The 27907-nt window shown below is 38.7% G+C and overlaps 1 protein-coding gene across 6 annotated transcripts in view; it reads right to left on the bottom strand.

The window, feature by feature from the left end:
- Positions 1-655: 655 nt before the first annotated feature.
- tbck (TBC1 domain containing kinase) overlaps positions 656-27907 on the bottom strand; it is an 86649-nt gene continuing 59397 nt past the window's right edge. For 5 of the 6 annotated variants that reach the window (XM_059000366.1, XM_059000361.1, XM_059000348.1 and 2 more), the window contains exons 24-27: positions 26322-26497; positions 20219-20378; positions 4229-6337; positions 656-2216 (exon numbers count right to left, since the gene is read on the bottom strand). In XM_059000366.1, coding sequence (XP_058856349.1) covers positions 6227-6337; positions 20219-20378; positions 26322-26497 — 447 coding nt within the window. In that variant the 3' untranslated portion in view covers positions 656-2216; positions 4229-6226. Of the gene's footprint in view, positions 2217-2396; positions 6338-20218; positions 20379-26321; positions 26498-27907 lie in introns of those variants that run through there. The other variant, XM_059000343.1, reaches the window with a different exon arrangement.

Consider the following 27907-nt stretch of genomic DNA (forward strand, 5'->3'; position numbering starts at 1 on the left):
TAGGCAGGTGTGAACAAATGCTGTAAAGTAAGAATGCTTTCAAAAATAGACATGTTAATAGATTATATTTATCAATTAACTAAATGCAAAGTGAGTGAACAGAAGAAAAATCTAAATCAAATCCATATTTGGTGTGACCACCCTTTGCCTTCAAAACAGCATCAATTCTTCTAGGTACAAAGTCAGGGATTTTGTAGGCATATAGTCAGGTGTATGATCAAAAAAGAGAAGCAACTGAGGCTGCCTAAATCCACAGAAGAACTGTGGTTAGTTCTCCAAGATGTTTGGGCCAACCTACCTGCCGAGTTCCTTCAAAAACTGTGTGCAAGTGTACCTAGAAGAATTGATGCTGTTTTGAAGGCAAAGGGTGGTCACACCAAATATTGATTTGATGTAGATTTTTCTTCTGTTCACTCACTTTGCATTTTGTTAATTGATAAATATAAACAATTAACATGTCTATTTTTGAAAGCATTCTTACTTTACAACATTTTTTCACACCTGCCTAAAACTTTTGCACAGTACTGTATATATATATATATATATATATATATATATATATATATATATATATATATATATATATAAAATTTAAACGATTGCACCTCACTCGGGTTCGTTGCCCCTATAAAAACACGACCCAGTACAACAGAAGTGGATTTTTAAAGCGTGTTTGCGCTAATTTTTAATAAACACAAAATCAAACAAATACAAAATCAAAATAAACACCTAACTCCTCTTGGAGCACTAACTCAACTTTCAGGAACACACTGTCTAACACGGGACAGCTAAGCTGTTTTCCCGTCCTTACAAAAACACAGGTTTGACACCGCACTTACTTTTTTTTTTAACTCTGGCTACTCGGAGACAGAGCACCTCTTCTGCCTACTCAGCAGCCTCGAGTAAACTGACTGCTCTTCTTTTATACCCTGCACCTGGTTCTAATTTCCAATTACTGCCCAGGCGCAGGGGATAATTAAACAATAAAACAGTTAAACTAAACAAAACAGTTAAACAAATTAATTAGCTAATTAAATGAAACAATAAAGCAATACAATCAAACAAAAAGGTGCATTCCACACATGTTTCTCTCGCAGGGAGGTTTTAACCCCCTCCCTGCTGTCTCACACAACCCGCTATCTTACATATCCTCCCCCCCCAAGTGTGTAACACTGACGGCCATTCCACTGCCACCTCCTCCCCTAAAACACAACCACCCACCCTCGGTAACACTGACGGCCATTCCACGACCACCTCCTCCCCTAAAACACAACCACCCACCCTCGGTAACACTGACGGCCATTCCACGACCACCTCCTCCCCTAAAACACAACCACCAACCCTCGGTAACACTGACGGCCATTCCACGACCACCTCCTCCTCTAAAACACAACCACCCACCCTCGAGTCCACAAATGTCAATTTTCGCCCTCTTCCACAGGCGACCGGAACGACAACCGGGGCACGGGAGGCTGCAGCAGCGGGCAGAGGTCTGCAGCTGGGACCCAGTGTAGCGACGTCCGATCACCAAGGGGGAGCGAAGCAGTGACCAGGGGAAGCGTAAGTGACGTCTGGGAGCAGAGCAGCGACGTCTTAGTGTCCAGGAGGAGTGGAGCAGGGGACCAGGTGGAGAACTGTGACCGATTCTGCCGACTCCTGGGCTCTAGGTCTAGTGAAGGGAGGTCCAGGTCAACCGACAGGGTGTCCAGGAGCAAGGGGCAAGGGACCGGATGCAGCGACGCTGGACTGGACCGTAGGGGTGGTGGTCGGGGCTGTGGTGAAGGTATGCTGTTCATCTCCTCCCCTCTGGGCTCCGGAAGCGGCGGCTCCCCCCCTCTGGGCTCCGGAAGCAGCGGCTTCTCCCCTCTGGGCTCTGGAAGCAGCGGCTCCTCCCCTCTGGGCTCCGGAAGCGGCGGCTCCTCCCCTCTGGGCTCCGGAAGCGGCGGCTCCTCCCCTCTGGGCTCCGGAAGCAGCGGTAGCAGCTTCTCCCTCTCTGGCTCGGGAGACTGCTCCAATTCGGTTGCCTCCCGCTCCTGTCTCTTCAGCGGTGCCAACCCCATCTCTTTCCCCCATCTCTCCAGTTGCTCTCCCTGAGCAACGGCATTCTTCGCGATCTGCTCGATCAGGTACAACAAATCCGTCTTCTGGGTCTTAGGGGCGCCCACACTCTCTGACACCAAATGTAAACGATTGCACCTCACTCGGGTTCGTTGCCCCTTTAAAAACACGACCCAGCACAAAGCAATACAATCAAACAAAAAGGTGCATTCCACACATGTTTCTCTCGCAGGTAGGTTTTAACCCCCTCTCTGCTGTCTCACACAACCCGCTATCTTACTATATATATATATATATATATATATATATATATATATATATATATATATATATATATATATATATATGTGTGTGTGTGTGTAACAAACACATTTTTTTAAGTGAAAAAAAATGTAGTTGATATGAATGACACTTTCATTGAGTATCTATCTATCTATCTATCTATCTATCAGGCAGGATTTGAACCCTAACTAGTCATACTTTCACTCCAGCTACGCTACACAGATTCACATCTTAACCCTTTCAACAGATTAGGCTACTATTTACATTTATCCTATCCAAACAGCAATACATTGCCTCAATAAAGGTTGAACAATTTTGCTATTCCCATAATGTGTGTGTATCCATTAAGTGAAAAAATAAGTGATATCTGAAACAAAAACAAATTGGAAATGTGAAAAAAACGGCAAGTTGTCAAAAGTGCCCATCCATTTAAAGTGGAGATATCAAAAACACAAGCCAAGTTTCAAGAAACCATTGGGGCAACCTTGCCCAGCACCAAGCAAATAGGCACAACTGTAAAACCGATGGGGGCCAAGGCTGCCCCAATTGTTTCTTCTAACTTGACTTGTGTTTTTCAGGCACAATAAAAGCGGATCGAACTTGCATCAAAAACACAAGTCAACTATTTTTTTTTGAAGAGATTCAGTTGAATTTGTTCTGTGCTACTTCTTGATTATTACTCTGATTTGTGGATTTTGGTATTCCAGATTTCTTTGATACTGTTATGTAACGTTTTTTTTTTGTTGTAGTTTGCTACGAGTGATTTTCTCAATATGTGAATCCAACTCCTTTGTCTTGACCATTGTCTGCCATGTTGCTAAAACTTTCTTCAACAGATGTTGGAAATAATTACCTATTTTTCTGACTATTGACTTTATAATTCAGCTGTGTGATGGTTTACAATCAATTAATGCATTTTTTAAATTAGTTCAATTACATTTTTACAGACTTTTAATGTAAAGGTGCCGATACTTTGGTCATGAACAAATATTTGAAATTGCTTAAATGCTTTTGCTTTTTTAAATATATATAAAGATTGTTTGTTAAACTACCAGAAATTGTGCATTTTAGTCTTTATCATATTAATGAGTGGCTAATGTTGACTAAATGCTTTCTTGAATGATCTTATATTAAGTGTAGGGTGCCAATACTTTTGTCTCTGACTGTGCAAATCTCTCACAATACATTTTCAACATCAGCCCAAGTTAAATACCTGTGACGCCTAAAATGCCCACATAAAATAAGCAAATAAAATGGTTATCTCCCATGAAAAAGGCAGTTCATTTACTTGAAATGTCGGAATCTGAATCTTGTTTGATTTTTTTTTATAACATATATAACAGTGCTTTCTTTGTTTTGTGGTGCCAGGTTTATATCGCTGTGTGGCTTATCAGGGAACAGCCCTGGCACAGAGACCAAGGAAGACGTCACTACAGTGTTTACAGTATGCACACACTGTGAAGGGCAGGAGGTTAGCAGTGTTCTGTTAGGCTGCCTTCTAATTGCATGGTAACATTAGAAAGTGAAAGCTTCAAGGTTGTTATGATCTGATTAATAGTTTACTCATACACTGTGTGGCTGCAGAGAACAGAAGCACATTTCTAAACTGATATCAAGGAGCGTAGGTAGCAATATTGTGGACATGCAAACCTAGTGTTGACATAAAACTAGTAACAATCTACTCATAACAACAACCATTATAAACGTGTCCCATAGTAAAAGCATAGCAAAGTGTAATAAAGCATAATGAAAGCACGGTAGGTATGCTGTAAAGCACAGAGAGGCATGGTAAAGCATATTAAAAAACCCAGCAAACCATGGTGAATGCATAGTGTAACCATGGAAAAACTACAAAATTATTGTTTAACCCCTACAGCTAATTCAATACCTGCATTCAGTCTTTGGATTACTGGTCGTATTGACTACTGTCTGTATTTCAATCCTCTGCAACCTTTGCTTTTCTCCATCGGTAACCTGCCACGTCCGACTGCACATAGATCATGTTGTTTTCAATTTCTTGAAAACGTGACACAGTGGTCCTCGATTTCCCAGTTTGAGTTAAACGTTCCTCTTCTTTAGCTCCTGTCTGATTACATTCCAAAGCAATGGCTTATATCTCATTTCATTCCAATCAGGAAAACCCAAATACCAACAGTGCAGTCAGCTGCTCTTTAAAAGGAGTACAGAAGATAAACAAGACAAAAAGCATGAATGCGTTTTGACATTTGTATTTTCCAGTTGCTGTCTCAACTGTGGAAAAATCTGGATTAATTCTGTGATTGAATAAAGTAATCCTCTATAGTTTATAAATTACAAACAATTCTAGAGTTGTAGGGAGTTGTGCAGATAAAAAGTTATTAACTCTTTCAGGGCTAAGTAACTTTAAAAAAAACAAACTGATGCAGTATTTAAATACCTGTAGTTTCAGTGTCCTAAACAAAAAAACAAAATAAAGATGGGCATTTTATTAGTATATGAATTTGTTGGTCTATTGTCAAAGGAGAGTTATCTTTCATACTACAGTATAAAGTACTGGATTGGAACGGTCTACAATTTTGACTTATCTTTGTAAGACCTGTATTCAGGTCTGCAGCGTGTGACATCTTGACACAATAGGTTATGACATGTCCATGCAGCAAAAAGGCATGTTATTCTAACATCACGATGAGTGATGTTTTTTGACAGTAAATGGTGTTTATGCATCACCCGATGAAATACTGTCATGTTAAACAATATTACTGGCACAAGATAGGAGACGGTAAGTTTTATGAATATGGGCCATAGTTTTGTAACTATCTTGCATACATAAAAAAAATATAATAACATAATATGATGCCTGTCGACTAGAATGCCTTACTCCCCTGCTGTGCTATTCCAGTCAGCAGTTCATTTTGTATGACTACCTTTGCAAAGATCTTAGTTTACTTCAAATTTCCCGTATTTATTTTAAGCGAGTTACATCAGAACATTTAGAGCATGAAGTGTGCAGCAGTTAAACCATTTGCAGGTTTCTGACTCAACACCATCCAAAAGTCTATGCCCAGAGGTAAACAAAATCCCGTTTATCCTTCTAAAAGCAGAAAATGTTGTAGTGGGGCGTTCTGCAAACACTTTAATCTTGCTGCCAAGCCATGCACAACAGTGATTTGTAAAACATAAAACGAGGCACCGACACACTTAACAGAGTAGCAGTTTAAAATTGGAATTAAAAAGGAGAGGATCAGATCTTTATCAAGGAACATATCATTTCCAAGCACACCAATAAATATGTTTTGCTTGACATTTTACTTTCATGTCACTAAACTGCAAAGCAGTTGGATGAGGTTGGGTGTCTACAATCAAATAAAATACAAACTTTTGTAGCCTGCTCCCTTAGTTTTTGATTAGATTTTTATTATGTGACAATGTTTGTACTCTTGATAAGGGTTCCTTTTTACTAAGAGTCAATGCTTTGATTTTGTAATGTATAATAATGATCTGTGTTCCATGTTTTGATCCACTCAAAAACAGTGCTGATTAGTGACTTTCTTTACTGAATGGTCATTTTAAATTGAATACATACTATAATTCGGTAAAACCACATAGGTCATAAATCATCTAAAAATACGTTCCTCAACTTTTACTTTTATTGGCAGTGTAGCGTACCCAGTTCATGCTCCCTCTTCCAACACTGCTGGTGTGCTGATTGAAAAAAATGGAGCAGGATACAGTAAATACACTATTGGCGCTTGTAAAATAAATTTGTATTCTACAGGTGATAAATGACCCTTTAAATTAAAAAATGCCCTTTCATTTCCCTTTATTTTAATGCCCTTTCATCTCTTTTTGAAACCTGCATAACCTGCACTACAGTCGGCCCACTCAATGCTTTGTGTTCAGTTGCTGCTCAGATCTGAGGAGAGGGGACGGTGAGCAGGCCTGTGGGTTTCATCTTGTTGATGCCTCCGTCCAGAATGCAAACCCGTGGGTAGGACACCTTCACTAGATGCTCTGCAAACTAAAGCACAGGAAAAAAAGAGATTAGCCACGTGGATGACAAACATCAGGACTTTAAAGAGTAAGTAGCAGGGTTCTAAAAAATATAGCGTCACACATCCCTACGTGTTGCTACAACTGTTTAAATAATAACTTTTTAAAATGGCTGCTCTAGTGCACTGGGGTTTGAGATTTGTCTTCTAAATAATTTCAGGAAGAGCGATTAAAAAAAACAAAACAAAAACATAATAAGTGCTCTGGCTTTTCTGTTCCGTACCACATCATGGATCATTATTGCTGTGTTACCTGTTTGACAACGTGAGCAATAATCCTTACACTGTCAGTGCACTACAGCGTCTTGAAATATCTTGAAATACCGATTTTTAGACTGTGAAATGCTGTGAAATAAGCAATTTTTTATAGTGAAAAGAATACTGCCCTAATTTTTCCTGATGTGTGGCAACTCACTCTGGGCAGCAGTATGATTGATCAGCTTATACCTCACAAGAAATTTAAAAAACATATGTTTTGTTTTTGCAGTTAGAGATTGTAGCTTGGCTTTGGGGGGAGGAGAGAGAGAGAGAATCTAAGATTTGAGCCCCATCTGAGGTCAATTTAAATTTCAAGCAACGTCATCTGAAGTAAATTCTGCTATAAATTGCATTGGTTTTGTTTTTTTAGGAATCAGATTTTGTGTTGCTTACATGGCATTTTTGGAGTTAAAACAAAAGCAAATAACAGTTACAAGAAACATGTTCATTTTCCTGGAATTTTTACATAGTTATCTTCCCTGGCATTTGATTACTAGAGTTCTATTTCCTGACATTTTATGTATATACTTCACTCACTGGCATTGTATTCATACAGTAAATACCGGTAGTTCCCTGGCATTTCATGTATGTAATGTATGCACGTTTTTGCCCTGCTTCATAGAAATGGCATTGATGCATGAACACTATGGCAACAATATGTACCATAGGATTAGTAGTCCCAAAACAGCACTAAAACACAGAACAGAGGCACTAATCTGGATGCAAGTTAATACATTTCACAATATCCTTTGCAATCAGCTGTTCAAACTAGGGCGATTTGTTTAACTGAAAAATGTTCTTCCCTGGAGGGGCTAATTTACACCAACAGGAGATTTGTGTTAAGTGAATTCATATTACAAGAAGTAATTTACAGTGAGTGACTGCTAAATTTGTCTGTGACATGTAGAAAATTAAGAAATTAATCTAATTAATCTAATTTGAGTTTGTTTTACAGAATAAAAACTTATTGGTATATTTAGGAATAGGTTTAGACTATTTTAAAAGTTCACTTTTTAAATATTTTTTAATGAAGTCTTTCATGTCTGTAACTGGTGTTAAGTGCTATTTAATCCCTGCCAAGTCATTTTACAAGTGAACGCAAGATGTTCTCCAGTTCATATTGTTTTCCACAAATAATTAGGGAGGTACATTACTATTGTACACCATTCAAAATCCAGAATGGACTCAGCAAGGGGTTTCAACCCTTTCCCCTTTCTCTTTCAGAGAGTTTTGTGAAAGTGTTATTTAATGTACAATATTTATTTATTTATTTATTTATTTATTTTAAATTTAGTCGTTGCTTTTATTATTTTCTCCCCAATTTGGAATGGCCAATTATTTTTAGGCTCAGCTCACCGCTACCACCCCTGCGCTGACTCGGGAGGGTGAAGACGAACACACGCTGTCCTCCGAAGCGTGTGCCGTCAACCGACCACTTTTTTTTACACACTGCGGCCTAACCTTCCCTCCCCCGGGCGGCGCTCGGCCAATTGAGCTCCGCCCCCTGGAAGCTCCCGTCCTCGGTCAGCAAAGGAATAGCCTGGACTCGAACTCGTGGCGTCCAGACTATAGGGCACATCCTGCATTCCACACAGAGCACCTTTACTGGATGCGCCACTCTGGAGCCCTCTAGTGTTCAATATTTTTAACACATCACCAATCATCTTGTGCCATTCTGTACATGGATCCAATTTAACTGCTGCCCTACAAGCCTGCTTAGATTAGATCATCCATCAACGGTGTTTGTAGTGGGCCGCTTCTGCCACTGCAGCTGTACCTCTGCTAATGGCCAGTTGGTTAGATTGGAGCACGTACAGTACACAATACTCTTTAAAGTGGCAAGTGAGTTATGAAAACACCTCTGATAACATCTATTCACAGACACATGAGTGATTTGGACACTTATTAACTAACTGGTGGGGGGGATTCTTATATATATATATATAGAGTTAAAGAGTTAAAGTATAACTATGGAATGTAACACACAGAAGACAGGGAAAAAAGAAAGAAAACAAAAGGAAAGGATACTGCATTGGGATACACATTGTGTTAGTTGAATTGTTGGCTATCATCTGTACTGGATACCAGAGGTATGTACATCATGTACATGGCAGCAGTGTGGAGTAGTAGTTAGGGCTCTGGACTCTTGACCGGAGGGTCGTGGGTTCAACCCCAGGTGGGGGACACTGTTGCTGTACCCTTGAGCAAGGTACTTTACCTAGATTGCTCCAGTAAAAACCCAACTGTATAAATGGGTAATTGTATGTAAAAAAAAATGTATAAAAAATAATGTGATATCTTGTAATAATAATAATAATAATTTATTTCTTAGCAGACGCCCTTATCCAGGGCGACTTACAAGATCTCACATTATTTTTACATACAATTACCCATTTATACAGTTGGGTTTTTACTGGAGCAATCTAGGTAAAGTACCTTGCTCAAGGGTACAGCAGCAGTGTCCCCACCGGGGATTGAACCCTTGACCCTCCGGTCAAGAGTCCAGAGCCCTAACCACTACTCCACACTGCTGCCCTGTAACAATTGTAAGTCGCCCTGGATAAGGGCGTCTGCTAAGAAATAAATAATAAATAAATAAAAATCATATAAAAAGGTAATAACCCCTATAATACATCTAATATGAGTTGTGAGAGAATGAAAGACAAGTTGAAGAGCCTGTAGTAGCACAGTGTAGACAGCAGCAGCGAATCAGGTACAGACTTTCACTGATAAGCGAAAGTTGAGTTTACAATGGACACTGGGAGGCTTACAAGATGAAAAGTTGATTTGAATTATAGCTGATGCACTGACCTCAAGCAGGCTTCTACTGTCTATGTGAAACTGACCGTACTGAATCATTTTCTAACAAGACCATTCAAAACACTGCATTACCTTCCTTCAACTGTCAAAAATCTGCAGGAACTCAATTGTTACTATACTTGTACTGTACTAAACACCTAAAGGTCAAATTGTCTTAGTTTCTGTTTACACTTAGGGCCACCACGTAAATTCCTGGTTTATTGAAATGCACTGTACTGTTAAATTATGGGTCTCTATTTGTGTCAGCCAAGTTAACATTCTCAGCCAAGACACTTAATTTTAATTAATTTTCAACTAATTACACAACTCTGCTAAAACACATGTGCAAATTTATGCTTATGTTAGTCATGATTCATAGTGCTTCCACGGGTGTGATTACCTCATCTTTACCTCATTAAAATCAATCAATTTTTGGTTGCATCTCTAGTTAAATGTTTAGAGTTAAGTGCAGATTCAAAGTGCGGATGAAAGCTGTCCTCAGATTGACTGTAAGATACCACCTGTAGACCGGCTGTTAACCATGTCATGGGACCACTTAGGTCGTCAAGTTCCACAAACATGGCTTCAAATCAGGCTTGCCAATCTGCTTTCTAAACCCTCTCCCAGGAATGCAAACGCTCTGTGATCTCCAGCAGCAAAGATAAACACGACTCATTAGAACAGAAGGAGGGAGGTGGGGGAGAGGTCCCTGCTGGTACATTTGCACAGAAAGATAACATTTCTTTTTTTCACAAAAGGTTGAGGAATGCTTATATCTTGTCCGGCTTCCAAAATGATAATTGCACATCCTCGGGACCCATTTGGGTACATCTCACATCGCTAAACTACGAAATTGAAGAAGCAGCAGGGCCTTTTATTTACTAGGCATCTAGCTTATTATTTTGGCTCCTTGCTAACTGCAGTGTACCCCATGTGTTATGTCTTAATCTTAGCCTAAGGATGACACCAGAAGATAATATCCAAATTACACAAGAGACGTTTGTTCAACCCCTCTTTACATTCCAAAGCCTTATCTATGAACATATCAATAAAGCATAAAATCAAAGTGCATTCACTGAAAAAAAACAAATCTCATTGAATGCATGTAGTTATATTTCGAAAACAAGTCCTTTTTTGTTTTGTTTTGCAAAAGTTTCTTATTTTTATATATACTGTATTTATCATGCAAGGTAAACTTTGTACCTTAATATACAAACGCATATTGTGGAGAAGGTCTTGCTCACGACAATACCTAGAATAATTACAGCCATCAGAAAAAATGACTTGGTGGAATGAAACTATTGTATTTGTGGTTAAAAGTTTTTAAGACAGCTGCCATTTCACTTAGCTAATAAGTTTTCCCTGTAAAAATACACTAAGGGTTATTTTCAAAGATTTTTATATCAATGTATACACCATGTTTAAGAGGTTATGTTGACCTTTAGGTAGAGTTCGGGGGCGGGAGCCACGGTTTTTTGTTATTTCAGCCTGTCAATCATCATTAATCTCTATGTCAATCATTATCTAAATCCTATTTAAAGCTTAGTCACATCTATCTCCCTTGTCAAGTGTTTTGCTTTTGCATGCGCCGTGACCCGTTCATTTGCTTGAATTTAAAATCTGTCATCAGGCGATTCTTCAGCATGGATCAACTCCCTGACAACTCGGACCAGGAATCATCCCTGCTGGATTCTCCTCAAAACCTCTCCTTCACATTTATAGATGGAAATCTACTACCCAGCAACCAGATCTTCTGCGCCAGCACTACAGTGATCAAAACGCTCCCGCCAGCAGGCTCAGCCTCCGTAGCAGCTATTTTATAAAGATTCGCAGCTTGCCAAACTTTCAAAACCCATGCATGATAACAACATCAGCATCCCAGCTGGAAGCAATCATATGGCACTGTTTAAAATATATTGCACCTTCATATCTGCTACACCCACGTTCCCTTCTTTTCGCAGACGCACTTCAGTGAACCCGCCAGCTCAGTCCCAGGACAGGCAGCCACTGCCGCCCCTCCTCTCTAGTCATGGTCCCTGCCTCCTCTCTTAGCACACCAGGTCAGCAACATGGAGGCGCAGCTGAATCAGATCCAATTTTTCAACTTCACAACAACATTTTCAAGAACATGAAGTCCCTAATACATCCCATTGCCATTTCAATTGCTTCAATCAATACCCGTCAAAGATATGGACAAACAAGTCGCTTCCAACTCTGCAGCAATCGCCATTTCTCCAGGCTCAGTACTTTTGCCCTGTCCACCGTCTATACCGGTCCAGCACTTCCGGTCCCCGCAGCTGACGTTCCCACCTACAACCTGGCAACAGCTGCTCTCAATGTTCCACAGCAAACTCCTGTTGTCAGAAATCACACTCTGGCTCCTCATCTCAGGCGAAAAATCATTGAAGGCAAGGACATAAACCTAGTTTCAATCCTCATTGCTAATTCTGATTGTTTAGATCAGCATACAGTCGACTACAGGGACATCACTGTCACACTTAAGACTGGCGACCACCGGCTGCTCAAAAATCTTACCCTGGGGGAAATCTTGCTTGCTTTTTCTGTATATCAGGACATAATATGCACTACCTACCCTCATCGTCACGTGGATCTAGATCACTACCTATTTCACATTACAGATCTAGCAGTCTGATACGCAGGCACAATGTTTTATGAATATCACAAAGCTTTCGCAGCAAAAGCAGCTTCCATATTAGCATCAAAAAACATAATCATCAACTGGGCTGCCTCCGACCCCGATCTATTCTATAAAGTCTTCGGCGGGGATAAGGGCAAACACATGCACAGTCTGCACTTCTACAGCACATTCTACTTCCTTGTGCCCTAAGACTGCATTGCCATCAACCTCCCACAGAGCGGACCCTTCCACTACCCCGGTTCAGGGACAGGATAACGGCTCTGTTTTCAGCAGGCCACACAACAGCTCCACCTTATTCCTCCAGGAACACAGATAAATACGGTCGTAAAATCACATTTACCGGCTCCAAGCAAATCTGTAATAACTTCAATTCATCTGTCTGCTCATCAAAGTTTTGCAGGAATCTTCATATTTGCAACTACTGTGGCCACACCCACTCTCAGTCAGTTTGCCCAGCCGCCTCTAAGAAATGACGTTCAAATCTGCTCACATGCTCCACCCCAATAATCACCCCAGCTCTGATTGAAGCCCTCGAACATCACCCACACCAGCTATTCACAACCTACCTCATCAACGGTCTGCAGCATGGATTTCCTACCGGCCTGTCAAGAATCCCAGTATCATTGCATATTTGCAATAACTTACACTCAGCAACTTTGGACCCTCAATCAGTCAGCACTCTCATTCAATCTGAGATACAAAAAGGGTTTATGGCATGACCATTCATAACCCCCCCACTTTCAGAATTAACCCCATTGACATCGCTACCTGGAAAATGTCAGGAAAGAAGTGCCTCATTATTGATCTCTATGCCCCCCTCATACCTCATGACCAGTTTTCCTTGCAGTACATTCATCCCTATTCATCCCTCCCTCCGCCACCTATGTGGAATCTGCTGGAATGGAAACTTCTACTTCTCCACTCAACTCACTTTCAGATGCCGCAGCAGCCCTAAGATATTCGACTCGTTTTCCGAAGCCCTCTGCTGGTTACAACTCAACTCCTGCCTACTCAACTCCATTATTGCTTCACATACTCGATGATTTTCTCCTGATCTCCCCTTCCTCGGATCCACCAGCGGAAGCAATCATTAAGCTCAGAACACTATTCTCTGCACTCGGTGTCCCCCTCTCAGACGAGAAAACCAGCGGTCCAGTTCACAGTTCCATCAATCGCCAGTTTTCCTTCCATCGGCATCTGTTCCTGCGACCTCTCACTGGTTCCCGGATCCCACTTCATTCTCCTACTACGCACTTCCAAGACAGATCAGCTCCGTCAAGGCCAGCTCTCCTCTCTGCCCTTACATCTCCATGTCTAGATACTTCACAAACAGAAAACCCCTCCTCCCATCAGACCCGTTGGTCGTGGATCCTTCACGCTCAATTGTATCGAGACATTGGTTCTCTTCCCACTTGGCCTCCCTGATCTCTGGCAGGCCTCCCACCCCAGATCTACGCCCCTCAATCCTTCAGTATCGGGGCAGCAACATCAGCAGCCAAGGCGAGAATCAACCAGTATCTCATTAAGAGTCTGGGGCACTGGTCCTCTTCAGCAGTTGACTTGTAAATTCACTCTTACATTTCTGACATTTCCACAGCCCAACAAAGTATTGCTAGCTTGCCCAGAGTCAGGGCTGTCTCTTTGCCAGAAACACCAGAGGTTTCCCCCCCACCAGGGTTTTTTTCCTCTCCACTGAGCGAGAGATAAAGGTAGAGTTATACATTCACATAATCCATAAATCTATCTAACCCTCTTTTTGTTGTCTTATGTGTTTTTTCCTATGTGTTAGCACGTGGTCTCTTGTTTTGGGGAACTTCTATGGAGCCGGGGGACCTTCTTTTGGGGGGCAAGTGATCTCACTGCCCCAACCTCGGGTCAGACCTCTCATCGTATGAGTCAGTGCCCCGGACACCTATCCTTTCACAACTCATGCGCTATTACTTACCTCAAATCAGAGGCTCATTCTTTCTTCATACTATTTGCTCGGGTTTTAGCCTGCTGTGTGCTTAGCGCTCAATGCCCCAACTAACCTTTCTACCTTCTACCTAATTCCAGATTCCCTGAGGGAGCTCTCTGCTCCCATCCTGTGAACTAAGTGTTACAACGGGTCTCACTGATCTTGTAACATTAACCCATGTGTTTCAAAGTGTAATTTGCACAATTGACTTAATATTCCAAAATTAGAAAGACAGCACTTCAAAAGGCCAAACATTTGTAAGTAGTTTATTTATTTATTTGCAAATTTGTTAATTGGTGCATTCAATGTTTTTTTTTTTATTTACACTTTGAGGTGAAAAAGCTTTAGAAGTCGCTCAGTCGCATAAAATAGACTGAATGGGAATGGCATCTCAATGTGTTTGTGAACGGTCAATTTTTACTGGCCAACACAGTAGGATTTTTTAAGTTTCAGAATACTAACTTGTTACTGTATTTGTCATTTTGATTCCAGTTGCCCAAAATACTGTCACATTTCTTTCTGAAATACTGTCTTCTAAGTTCAGTTGTAGGTTTTCTTGAGTAATCTTTTATCTGTCACAAACAGGGTTTTAATGACAAACTACTCAGAATGAATGACAACAGACTTGACATGCTAAGGCTGTTAATCTGTGTTTGACAAGGTTTACTAGAAAAGGGTGGAAAAGTTTAAGGAATGTACCTGTGTTTTTCTCCTGTTACTATGCACACTAAGCCCCCTCTGTGTCATCACTACTGTCCCTGTTTATATTTTCTGGTTGCTAGGTCCTATAGAGACAATGCATTACATCAACTGAGAGCTGAAAATTGAATTAATTGTTATATTTTGGACATGCTGTCTACTGCACCTTTTCAAATCTGTGCTCGGCCACTGTCTGTTTAGTCAGTGTTGAGGTAAGACTGTTTTTGGAATAAATTAACAAAAGTAGGGGGGTTACATTGCAAAGGCTAGTTTTAAGAAATGTTCATGAAATACACCCTCTACCAAATAGTGCCTTTATAGTTTACAAACAAAACAGGACCATCGTTCAAATTATCATGCGACAGCACAGCTGAAAGCACATCTGTCTAATTTGCTGAGGCACTGATAAGATTCTCCCTATTAAGCCGGGAAATTCCTACAGCACTAAGTTATTTTTTGAGGCCCCTCATATAAACTTCAGTCTACACCACTTCTCAATGTAACAGTTTCCTCTTACAACTTCAATTCACACAATGAGTACCAAATTAAGTGTTCCTCTATGCTTGTCAACTGTAACCCTGCTACTGAGAAAAAGATTAGAAAATGGTATTTGTTGTAGGCTACACCATTCATTTACTTCCTTAGTTAAACTCTCAGAATTGCCCTAGACTTAAAGTTTGTGATGATGCTCGTACTTTCTATTTACGGGAAATGGCACTCTTGGTTAAAGTTTAGAATCTAAACATGATGTTGGATGTCCTTCTAAGCAGCAACTGATGCTTTAATCGTGTTTAAAAAACACAATATCATTGAAAATATCTAAAGCACTTGACGCAGTGAGGAAAGATGTGACTCCATCTAAACTTTACCCTGAAGCTTAGGCGTGTGTGCAGTACTTTTGTTAACTATAGAATAGTTATCGTTGAGGTCAGCTCATTCTACCTAAGGCCAAAGTCTTAGCTGTAAATCTTATTTGAAAGCATAGTCTTTGAAAGGTGGCCCTCCTTCTTTAATCTGTAAATAATCACATACTTGCAGAGCAACCATCCATTTCCCATGATTGGGGCTGTAGATTTTTTTCACGGTTCATTTCACGGTCTAAAAATAGGCGTTTCAAGATATTTCATGATTAAACATTATATTTATTAAAGCAAAAAAATACATATAGCGTCACATTGAAAATGTATCTTTTGTCTAGAGTTATTATACAACAAATGCTCCTAAATATTTAAATGCTTACCTGAAAAACAGTAAATGCTAAACTGTAGAATATTTAGTTTTGTATACCCACTTTTTAAAGACATTATATTTTCACCATCAGTGAATTACCAAAACAAAATAAAAATATGAGTACATGTAAAAATAAGAACAGACATGTGACATGTCCCCTTCTTGTACTGGACAGGGCTCTTTAGCAGAAATATCTTTGATGCTGCTGATGTCTGTTTCGTTGAAGACATCTAAATGAAATTGTGCAGCTCTATATGATGTGTTCAATCATTTACCAGGAGGAAGCAAACTAAACCGGCTGTCAGGTTCCTAAATGCAGTGTAACAAGTAATGTGTCAATAAGGCAAATGTTTCCTGTATTTATTTTTAAGTAATAAAAAAAAATGTACAGAAATGTGAATTTTCACAGGGAACGATATATTATACAGCAATAATTGGAAATGTGTTGGAAATTGTTGCCTTAAAATGTTGAGTCTTAATTGATTTAACAATTATGTATATAGTGTGTATATTTTATATTTTTCTTTACCATTAATAATAAAACCGTGAAAAATGCCTCATAAAAAGATTGACAGATTATTTCATTGACGCTAAGTTTGTGTACATGTGTTGAAGTCAAGATTTTGTGTTTTTACTTATTTGAACCAACTGCCAGTAAAATACAGTATATACAACATTCCCTGAAATATAAATGTAACCATTACCAAATGGGATATAATCTTTTATAGCCCGAATTACCTGAACACTATATCAAAGCTGCTCATTTAAGATCCCCATGTGCGTCAGACATCGTCTCCGCCCCCAGGAGATAAATACGAGTGATGCATGAGGCTCAGTGCCATTTTCTTTCAGGTCTGCTGCATTGGAGTGAACACAGTGACCTTGAAGGGTAATGGTTACATTTCTATTTCAGGGAACCACGGTTATGATAATAACCTAACGTTCCCTTTCAAGTACGAAATGTAGCCATTACCGAATGGGATACAATACCCAAGCCGTTGCAAGTGAAAGGCTTGCAGCAACGACAGAAGTGCTAAATAGGAAGATAAATTTGGCATCCTGGCCGAGGACCGAATAAGGGTCCATGGCATATAGTCCACAGCACAGTGAGGGAGAGCCCTCATGTAGTGTATATGCTGCAAAGTTACACTAAGTAACCTCAGCGTTTAACACCACAAGTCCAAAGAGGTGTGTGGCTAACTACCCTAGGACTTAAAATGTGCTAAAACGCAGAATGAGTGGCTGCTGTTAACACTCTGGTCCCGAAACCAGGGTTCTGCTGATCTACGACATTCAGTCAGTATAATCTAGTAAAAGTATGAGGTGTGGCCATACTGCAGCTTTGCAAATGTCTGTGACAGATGTGACCTGGAATAACGCGGTTGCAAGGCCTCTTGTGGTGTGACCAGTAACCTTTTCTGGTGGGTTCAGGTTGGCTAGATCATATGTAATCCTGACCGTGTCTACAATCAACCACGACAGCCGCTGTTTAGACAGGGCGTGTCCGTGGAACTTAGACCCGTAGCAAATAAACAATTGCTCGGCTTGCCGCCAACTCTGGGTGCGGTTAACATAATAGGCCAATGCCCTAACTGGACAGAGCGTATGGAGCTTTCTCTCCCTGTCAGACTGGAAAGGAGGTGATGAAAGGCCTCCAACTCCACTGACTAGTTGATATGGAAAGCAGAAATGCTTTTAGGGAGAAAAGCAGGGTTAGTGCAGCGAGTAACCTTAGTTATGGCCTCTGCAAAAAACAAAATGTTGAGAATGCTTGCAGAAGTAATAACAAGCAGGAAAGCTGTCTTTAAGGACATAAATTTCAGCTCTGCTGAATGTAGGGGATCAAATGGCAGTCTTGTAAGCGCATCCAGCAGTAAATTGAGCCGCCAGTGAGGGTGAAGATCCTTTTTAGGGGGTCTTAACATCAGAGCACCCTTCAAAAATGTCCCACCAGGGCACTCAGAGGCCAGACCCAAAGCTGCAGAGCTGCTGGGTATGGATGCCACAGAGTCCCTCAACTGGCTGTGCAGGTCGCGACGGGCCGGCAGCTGCCACGGCTAATAACACAGGAGCTGTGCCAGTGTCGAGAACCAGGTCCACTTGGGCCACTTTGGGGATACTAATGCCTCTTTTCCACTGTCCAACCAAGCCGCGCCGGGGCCGTACCAAGCCCTCACGGTGTGGTTAAGGACAGTTGTTTTTCCACTGCAGAACTGAGCTGTGCTACTGACGTCACACGGAACAAAATGTATTAATTATTGTTATTAACTCAGTTTCCCAAAAAGATGCACAAACAAATGCTGGTCAAAAATGAATAGTACAGCGGTATCTTGTATCGCTATATTTTCTAAATATATTTAGGAATCTGTTTATAATCCACACATTTTACTGATTATATCGACTTAATGAAGTTCAATTAGTTCTGTTGAAGGGGGAAAAAAGAAGATTTTAAAAATATGATTTCCCAAAGATATCCCGTTTAAGGATAGTTGTTGTTTCTAGAGTTGTTTTTTGTTTGGGTGCTTAAAAAAAGAAGCTGTGCGAGTTCAACGAGAGCCGTAGTTTTATGTACAGTACAGCTGTATTTTACTATAGTTTTGTAAATAAGTTTAGAATTTTCCGCATTTTTCTTTCTGTTAATATAATAAAATATTAATATATTTAATATAATAAAATTTTAATATAATAAAAGTCAAGGTGAGCAATTTGGTAGAATTTTGTGTTTTTGAATGTGTGAGTTAAGTATACCGTACCCACGGTTTATGTCCATTTGCTTCACTCCACGTGGAGCGCCTTTACTGGATGCGCCACTCAGAAGCCCCAGAAATCAAGTATTCCTGAGTTTATCAAACCATTACTTTGTTCAAAACAACTGGAATATGATGGTTCGAATCACAATCACAAGTCACTTTAAACAACACAAGCAGATAGCAGCAGTGGTAGCAGTGCCAATCACAATAACTTTTACCTGTAAAACAACCTTAAGTCAAGTTAACCTCAAGCAAAAAAGAGTTTTTGAAAAGGACAAGAAGTTAAGGCATTGATGCATGCCACTTATAAGAAAAGCCTAATTTAAACGTTTTTTCTACTGTCATCAAATAGATGTTTCTATAGATGCTGGAGACAGAGTCATTGGTTAATTAGGCTAATAACAAAAATGGGCATTCATCATTTCCACAAAAACTTACCCTTTAAGATCACTGCTTGTTAAGTGAAGACAATCAAGCCATTTCAGATTTAAGAAACATTCCGGAACCAGTTCTTTTTTTTTTTAGACTAAATGTGAAAGCAGGCTAATAATATATTCATGCTAATATTATATTAATGTTATTTGTGGCTCAGACTTAATTAGCAATCATTTTGAATGCCTTGCTTTTACATTAACTTTTAGTTCTTTAAGAGTCTGGTGCTTTGGATGACCAATTTGTAAAAAAAAAAAAAAAAAAAAAAAACACTGAAGAAAATCCACTTAAAACATATTATAAATATCGACAAAACATCTGTCTATTGCAGCATGTGTCAAATTCCAACCAAACATTTGGGGTATTGTCTAAAGGAGCATGCAATGAATCTTCAGTTTCTCTTGTTCTGTTTACGCAATTTTAAAAACATCATCCTGTGCTTGAGATTTCACTGAATAAGGGATTCAGGAGGATCAAAGTTCAAAGCTTAGTGTACCTGTCGGAACTGATCTGTACCGTGTTCTAGTGCTCACACATTTATTAAGCTTTTAAATCTAAACTACATTTATTGTGAAATTAGAGAAGCAATTGTGTTTGTCATGGATGAGTAAATAATAATACTGTAGTGTACCTGCTTTAAGTCTCAATTGATTTTACTATTGCTTTTACATCAAGCTTGTAGTAATACAAGTCTTCATACCATTCTTTAAAAGAACTGCTGTAAGGGCGCTTTCACTTCTATTTGGTATACTGTAGCTACTCTGATTTACTGGACTTTATTTGCTTACGAGGCACTGTCAGCCTTCCCCAAGTGCATCCTTAACAACTATTTATATTTTTTACCTTGGTTAGACAGTTCGAACTCTTGTAGTATACATACTGCAAGAAAGAACACTTTGTCCCACATTGGATTACTTGTGCTGTCACCTCCCAAGCTGACACTATATAATTTTCTGATGCTAGCATATTCATTTGGGAAAGAAATTCACTGATTACTGACCCTCTCATACATAAGTGTAAGTTATGTACATAACGCTTAATACATGAATAGATGAAAGATACTTACAATGGCTGCACTCTTCACTGTATGGCTGACAACCACAATGACTCTTCCCTTGAAGCTCTGGAGAGTTGTTGTGGCACCACACTGGACCAGCTCCCCCTCTGGTCCGAAGGCTGTGCTATAGTGAATGTTTATGCTGCCCGATATATGGCCCCGGTTAAAACTGGAAAGAACATTGTCAAGGCAAAACTGAACATGGGCGGTACAGCTTGTGATGCATTGCTACTGTATGTTCCTGGAAACCTCATCCCAACAAACTAATACGATTATAATTTACATACTGTAATGTCTCAATATGCTCAAGTAAAAATGACAATAAATAATTACTATTCTTAAATAATTTTGAAATAAAAAACACAACATTTTATAAAGAACCGCAAACAAGTGGAAGTCATAATTAATGGTTCAAGATAATAGCTGATAATCGCTAACTGAAAATGTCATTCAAATCCAGATACAACCATACTCCATCACATTGCCCCAGTTTTATTTCTAAACAAACCATTTCTGTCTAAATGGTCTTGTTAAAATGAATTAAGTATTTTTAAAGTATCACCTTTTCTGTATAATCCCAGTGCAAAACTTAAAAAAAAAAAAAAATTGCAGCAATGAACACTAATATTTATATTTAGTTTTATATTGTTTCCACATGCTAAAGGAATTGGGCAAAGGAGACGGGGTTACAAAAAGGAAATGAAACTAGACCAAAAATGTTATCAAACCTAAGATATCAAGGCGAAAGCGCAAAAACAGTGGGTATCGCAAAGTACAAAACAGTACCAAAATTAGGCCTAGTATCAGATAGCCTACATATAGCATACTAAAAACTGATATTAAACAAAAACATGAACTTGTACTGATCTTACAGAACAATAACTATTTCTTTCCATTCTATTAATAAACTTACCAAAACACTACGTTTATTAGGGGCATTCTATCTTAACCTCACTGTGGCTCACTGGGCAATCTGTTTGGTTTGGGATGTTTTGCTTCTATACAGCCAGTCAGTCCAGCCAATCCCACAGGGGAAAGAGGAAGCTTTCCCTTTCAGTAGCTGGTTCTATGATAAATTATTATGCAGTAAACTTTCTTGTGTCATAAATTGAACTGTCAAAACATTATTTTTTTTTTTTTTTTTAATTTTTGTAAGGTAGCATTTTGGGTTTTGTGCCAAAGGGCTCACTGTAATCAGTGCATTCCAGTCAGAATCAATTAATCTCTCTCTTTCTTGCAGTTCCGAATTTATTATCAGAACTTCAAGCAGCATATAATTGTTCTGCTATGTTTATGATGGGATATATGTATATTTATTGGAAGCGAAAGTCCTGTAAGCTGGAGTAATACAGAGGTTTTACAGGACAAAATCAGGAAACAAGGAAAACAGAAAACATTGAATATAGTGTAGTGTAGTGTAGTATAGTATAGCATAGTGTAGTACAGTATTATGGTTTGTATGCACATTCAATGGCAATAAGTGTTTCAAATTAGGTATGTTCTTGTATTTATACTGCACTTCTAGAAAATTAAAATATAAAGAAGGAATTAGCCTGCACTCAAGTGAAACATTTAAAAACATTCTCAAAGATTTAGGTGTAAGAAATGTGTAATATAGTAACATGGTATTTATTTTTGGAACTTTTTACACATAATTAAGTTTTTACTATAGTAAACATTATAGCTCTGGATAAATCATAGATTAAAATCCTATGAGGCAATGCTGGTACCAAGTACGGGCAGCAGTGTGGGGTAGTGGTTAGGGCTCTGGACTCTTGACCAGAGGGTCATGGGTTCAATCCCCGGTGGGGACACTGCTGCTGTACCCTTGAGCAAGGTACTTTACCTAGATTGCTCCAGTAAAAACCCAACTGTATAAATGGGTAATTGTATGTAAAAATAATGTGATATCTTGTAAGTCGCCCTGGATAAGGGCGTCTGCTAAGAAATAAATTATAAGTACCTAAATCTACTTTATTCTCTTGTACCATCCATCCCAAGAACCCCTCTTCTGGGAACCCATTGAAGGATTTAATCATCAAGGCTTGTCTTAACAAGACCCCTCCACTAATCCACAAAGATTAACAGTTCTATAAATCTATTAAAACAATTAGCTCAAACATTTCACTGACCTCAAAGAGTATTTCGTTTTCAAACTTTAAAGCACAGTTTAATTAAAAAAGAAACATGAACTCTTTACAGCTTAAATAATGTTCTATGTGATCTTCCCATTAAATTATATATATATATATATATATATATATATATATATATATATATATATATATATATATATATATATATATATATATATAATTTAATGGGAAGATGTATATATATATATATATATATATATATATATATATATATATATATACAAGTAGTATAGTCACAGGTTCAATACTGCAATGCCACTTTGCTTATACTTACATTCTTGCAAGACGGAACACAACTATACAGTATAGGGCTCCAGACTACAGTGTTATAAAGAGGGAGTACTGTATATGTATTTTCAGGGGTTGGAAAAAAGAAATGCTAACAACTGCCATAACACTGTTAATATGGTAAAAGGTTCTCATAGGCAGCCAGGGTGGCACTGATATTATTATTTGTTTATTTAGCAGACGCCTTTATCCAAAGCGTCTTACAGAGACTAGGGTGTGTGAACTATGCATCAGCTGCAGAGTCACTTACAATTACGTCTCACCCGAAAGACGGAGCACAAGGAGGTTAAGTGACTTGCTCAGGGTCAGACAATGAGTCAGTGGCTGAGGTGGGATTTGAACCGGGGACCTCCTGGTTACAAGACCTTTTCTTTAACCACTGGACAACACAGCCTCCTATATGATGTGATGAGTCTGCAGGTGTTCATAATATTTTGGTTACATAACCATTCCTGTATATATTTAGTCACTAATTCCTCCAGGGAAAGAAATGTGCAGCAAAATGTGTTCTTAAAACTGAATCATTAATTATTTCTTCCTACCAAATTTCTACTAAAAAACTGATTTTACCACAAATGAAAGAAAGCAAATGAACTTGGATGTTAGAATACAATTCACGAATGATAATTCAAGATTGATTTCCATATTTAAAAGTAATTATAAAGGGTGCATAGAGTTTGAAAGAACTCTGGTGGACCAGTGATCGTTCAGAGCTTAATCATACCTAAAATCTAAGATTTGTTGTGTTATTCATTTTTAAAAACAAACCAGGGCAAAATGCAAAACAAAGAACAACCAGCATAGAGAAAGTGATTTAACAACATTACTGTGTAAATTACACAACACTGCAGCAGGCAAAAATTCAAAAGACAATTTAGGGATTATATTGCACCAAATTACAGAGTACCAACCAGTTATTCTAACTCTAACTATCCATAAGGGTAACCCTAAAATAAATAATTGAAAAGTTTCTATATTCCACAAAAAACTCATTACAAAGTTAAACATGGGCATACCTTGGACCAAGGTACCAATTTATACAGCAATAGTTTTGAGCTGGAGCTATCTTTCTTTGATCTACATGAAACAGACTGTCAAACAAATGGATTATGGTGACTGTCTACATGGTAGTAAATCATATTTGCAAAATAAAATAGTAGTCTGTTATGAAACAGTCTTTATACTCGACTATTTTATTTATTTGAACAGTGACTATAACATTCACTTTGTACATGTCTTGGGTGTAAACTGTTTTTTTAGAGTGCGGGACCTGCCTCACACAATCTCTGGGTTTAAAAATATTAGATCAAATTGCTTTTGCTAATATCTTTGGTACCATTTACAGTACTTGTCGACTCTGGTCAGAAGAAATAAAAAGGGAACTTTACAACTTAAAGCAAAATTTAAATCCTTCCTGCAGCTACTGTTATTAATTCCAATCGGTCCATTAGACAGTATAACAGAGAAGGAATTAACTTCCAGACAACTGGGATATCTGAATCCATGAGAAGCTTTAAACATCTAATGGTGCGTGACAACAATAAAAAAAACAAAACATTATGCACTTCCAAACTACTTTGATCATCTGCATGTTTTTTGGACAAAAGTTCATGTTGAGGGTTCACTTTTAATGTGGTGCCAGGCTCTGATACTTGACGCTAAATTATATCTGTATGTCATCGGCACTCATTCATTCGACAGGGCGAATTTATATTGCAGAAAGACTGTTTAATCTTACACACTGCTGCTACTGCAATTTACTGTATGGTTCACCCTCTCTGCCTAAAACATAAAATGAGAAAGTGACACTTAAAGTATTTGGCACACATGAAAGTAAAGAAAAATAGGCATAGCCTAGAGAGACATTTATTCTCAGTGAGATCATAAAAATGTGATTTTACTAAAGACTTTTCTAAATATATGTCTTTCACGTCTGGGGAAAATCACCAGTAATTTTATCAACTACAGAACAGGTAGTTCGATTAAAATGATAATGAACTTAAGTTATAGGGCACAGCTTTGTTGCAGTTATAAAATGTTATGTTCTGTAAGATAAATGATTATACATTCGTGTGTCAGTCTGGCTCAGAGTGTGTGTGTGGGGGGGGCAGACTCAAAGTGTCAAAAATCACAATAGAAAGCACATTGAAAAGTTGCTCTCCAGACAACTAACAACATTATTCCTTTATTTCTATGTTTAATTAAGAGAATAAACATTTTTTAAAATTTGAGAGCATTTCACATATTATGCGACACATAATAAAGCTTAATTTACTTATGCTGTATAGCAGAAACCTACTTAGACTTATTATTTCATCTTGATTTATTTGCACACTACAGACCACTTACAAATCATGCAGAAACTGAACCGGTTACGATAAAATGAGGATTACTACCATGTCAATATTTCCATGACCTGCTGTGCAATATGGACTAGATAATCCAGTCTTTGAAAGTAGTTTTTCTCTCGTTGAATGGGGGATTAGCAAACATTTTCACAAAAACTTGTCAAGCTTCAAAAGTGATAGAAATAGGATATTGACATTTTAAAATACAAGGTTTGTTTTTTTAATAAAAAGCTTTCTTTATGAAAAAAAAGCCCTTTCTGTCCAAAAACACGAGCCTTTATTGTCCTCTGTTGATCTTTTGGTGTTCCAGACACCACTTCAACTTTTTGACTGTGATGGAGCCTGTCTTACCATAGCCTTATAAGTAGGGCTTCTGATTTTCAGTTTTAACTGATAAAACTCAATAAAACACCCCCGATGCAAAAAAAATGAAATCGGTGGCTAGCCAAAAAACACTGGAAAACACGGGAAAAAACGTGGAAATGGTTAATCAATTCACGTTGACTTTACCTTTTTCCCATTAAAAAATAAAACCTACACTACAAAAATAATAATAAATACATTTCCCAGTGCTGCTGGGCAATGTCCCGCCTTCCTGACTTGCATCTATCATTGATTCGTTCTCAATACTTTAAACCCGCCCCAACTACTGAGTGACAGCACATTCCTACATTTCTATTGGAGACTCCGCTTGTGAGATTTTAAATGAGATTACAATCAGGATGGAGGCTTGTTACCAGGATTTAAAGCTGTATTACAGTTACGATACAGAGGATTTAAAACAGAATTGTGGCGAAATGTACAAAAATGCCTACACACAAAAACCCCAGAAGAATGTGCCCGTGACCATAGGGATTTTGTTGTGGAAGACAGCAAAGGAAAGAAGGTACAACTTAAGTGTGCAAGTACTGTCGAGTTACTACTATACATATTTTGACAGAAATAAAACAAAAAAAAAACGCTCAAACATTTTGAAAAGTAACCGAAAACACTAATTTCATACAGTATATCAAAAACAAAAGCCCCGAAATTTTTTTTTACATAAAACTCGAAAATAGCTAAAAATAAACATCGAAAAATACAATTAATAAAACCCGAAAAACAGAATCCCTACTTATAAGTCTGATGGACGTGCTTTTCCCCCCTCCATTCCTGTGTTAACTCAGGAAGTCTTACGTTGTGATAAAGTGGCTACTTGAAAGGCAAAAGTGAAAATGGGGAAATTTAACTTAAATACTAAAACTAATTCCCATTTCTTCTTTCATTAACAGGCAAAGTATTCAATCTGGACATACAAACACATTAGATGGAAAAGGATACTCGTCACCACTGCGAATATCGACCACCAGTATCTTGGGTTTGCTTGATTTGGTCCTCTTGGTGGGAGTCTTGGAATGGCTGAGGCCTGTCAGCTCACAAAGGTCGATCAGATCTTCTGCTGAAATCCGCGGGGACACCTCTGCCTTCAGCTCGCTTAGCCGTACAGGTTCACGAGACTGGTGACAAGACAGAAACACCTGTTATCTTCTACTGCTACCCACTTTGGAAGAGGTGAGGCTACAAGTGTCAGACTCATTTTCTTATACCACTCCTTAATAGGCACTAAAAATTAATCTTTTAAAATGTGTGTTGCACAAGGCAATTGACTTGAAAATGAAACTGAAGACACTATGAAACAAAACAGACAGCAATGAGTGGGAATAAAACGTACTGTATCAACACAAAATAGCTTCATAATTTCCTTCACTTATGGGAATCCTGTAATTCTATCACTGGTGAGGCTTGATGACTCCCTCTTGATTTTTCACTCTGTCTTCTATGGGAATCAAATGTCTGGCAATGCTTGTTTAAACATGGGGTGTATTTTATAATTCCCTGGATCACCATGTTTGTCTCTCCATCAACATCAGGTCACAAAGAAAATGCAGACGACAGGCTGTAGTTACTACGATGAGTATTTACTATGTCTACATGTTTTCTGCAGAGAATATTGCTTCCAATGCCTTGTACCCTCTTGATCCATAATCAGGGGTTCACATAACAGGTATGCAGGTACGCGTACGGACCAATACAAAATGCAGACTTAGTTATTGTTGTATAAGACGCAAGTGTACTGTCAGTATATTTTTAACAGGAAAGCATTTATAATAAAGGCAGAGACAGTGATCACAGTTTAAAGGTGAGCTATAGATGCCTAATTTATGGATCCAGGATCAGATTATTCCAGTCAGTGGAGATTTTTCACCTCTGTTATTTGGAGACCATATGCTGATCGCAGGAGCTGGGGTCTGTTGCACAAAGCTTGCCCTCCAAGGCATATACAACTCCCTGACTCCTCTCAACCTAACTGTATCTTAACCTTCTGTACTTGGCATCATTACTACAACAAGATGCGAAGCAGTAACACCTTGGTCAAAGATGGCGGACAGGTGAGACAACCAAAACGTTGAACTTGCCAGTGAAGCTATGCAGTGCAAAGTATCCGCGAGTCAGGCACCAACTCAGCCAGGGTGTCAGCTAACACCCTGGGATCCTTCAAGAAGCTGCTTGATGAGATTCTGGGATCAATAAGCTACTAACAACCAAAAAAGCAAGATGGGCAGAATGGCCTCGTCTCGTTTGTAAACTTTCTTATGTTCTTATGTTCTAAACAGACGCCAAGTTCTGTGAGGATACTTGTACAGGAAAAATCAATAAACAAGGCTACTGGATAATTAAACTGAATGCTTCTTAGGATGTGAGCTTTGTTTCTACATTAATCGTAGCTCTGTATGTCGTAGAATCGACTAAGGTCTACTAGAAAATCACTCATTCAACACCACTGTCTTCCCTTTGTAGATAATGCAACAACTGTACAACAACCTGCAATTTACTTTTATCGCGGACTTGGGTTTAATTTACAATGA

Source organism: Acipenser ruthenus, chromosome 2 (assembly GCF_902713425.1).
Source record: "Acipenser ruthenus chromosome 2, fAciRut3.2 maternal haplotype, whole genome shotgun sequence".
In the NCBI taxonomy this organism is placed as follows: Eukaryota; Metazoa; Chordata; class Actinopteri; order Acipenseriformes; family Acipenseridae; genus Acipenser; species Acipenser ruthenus.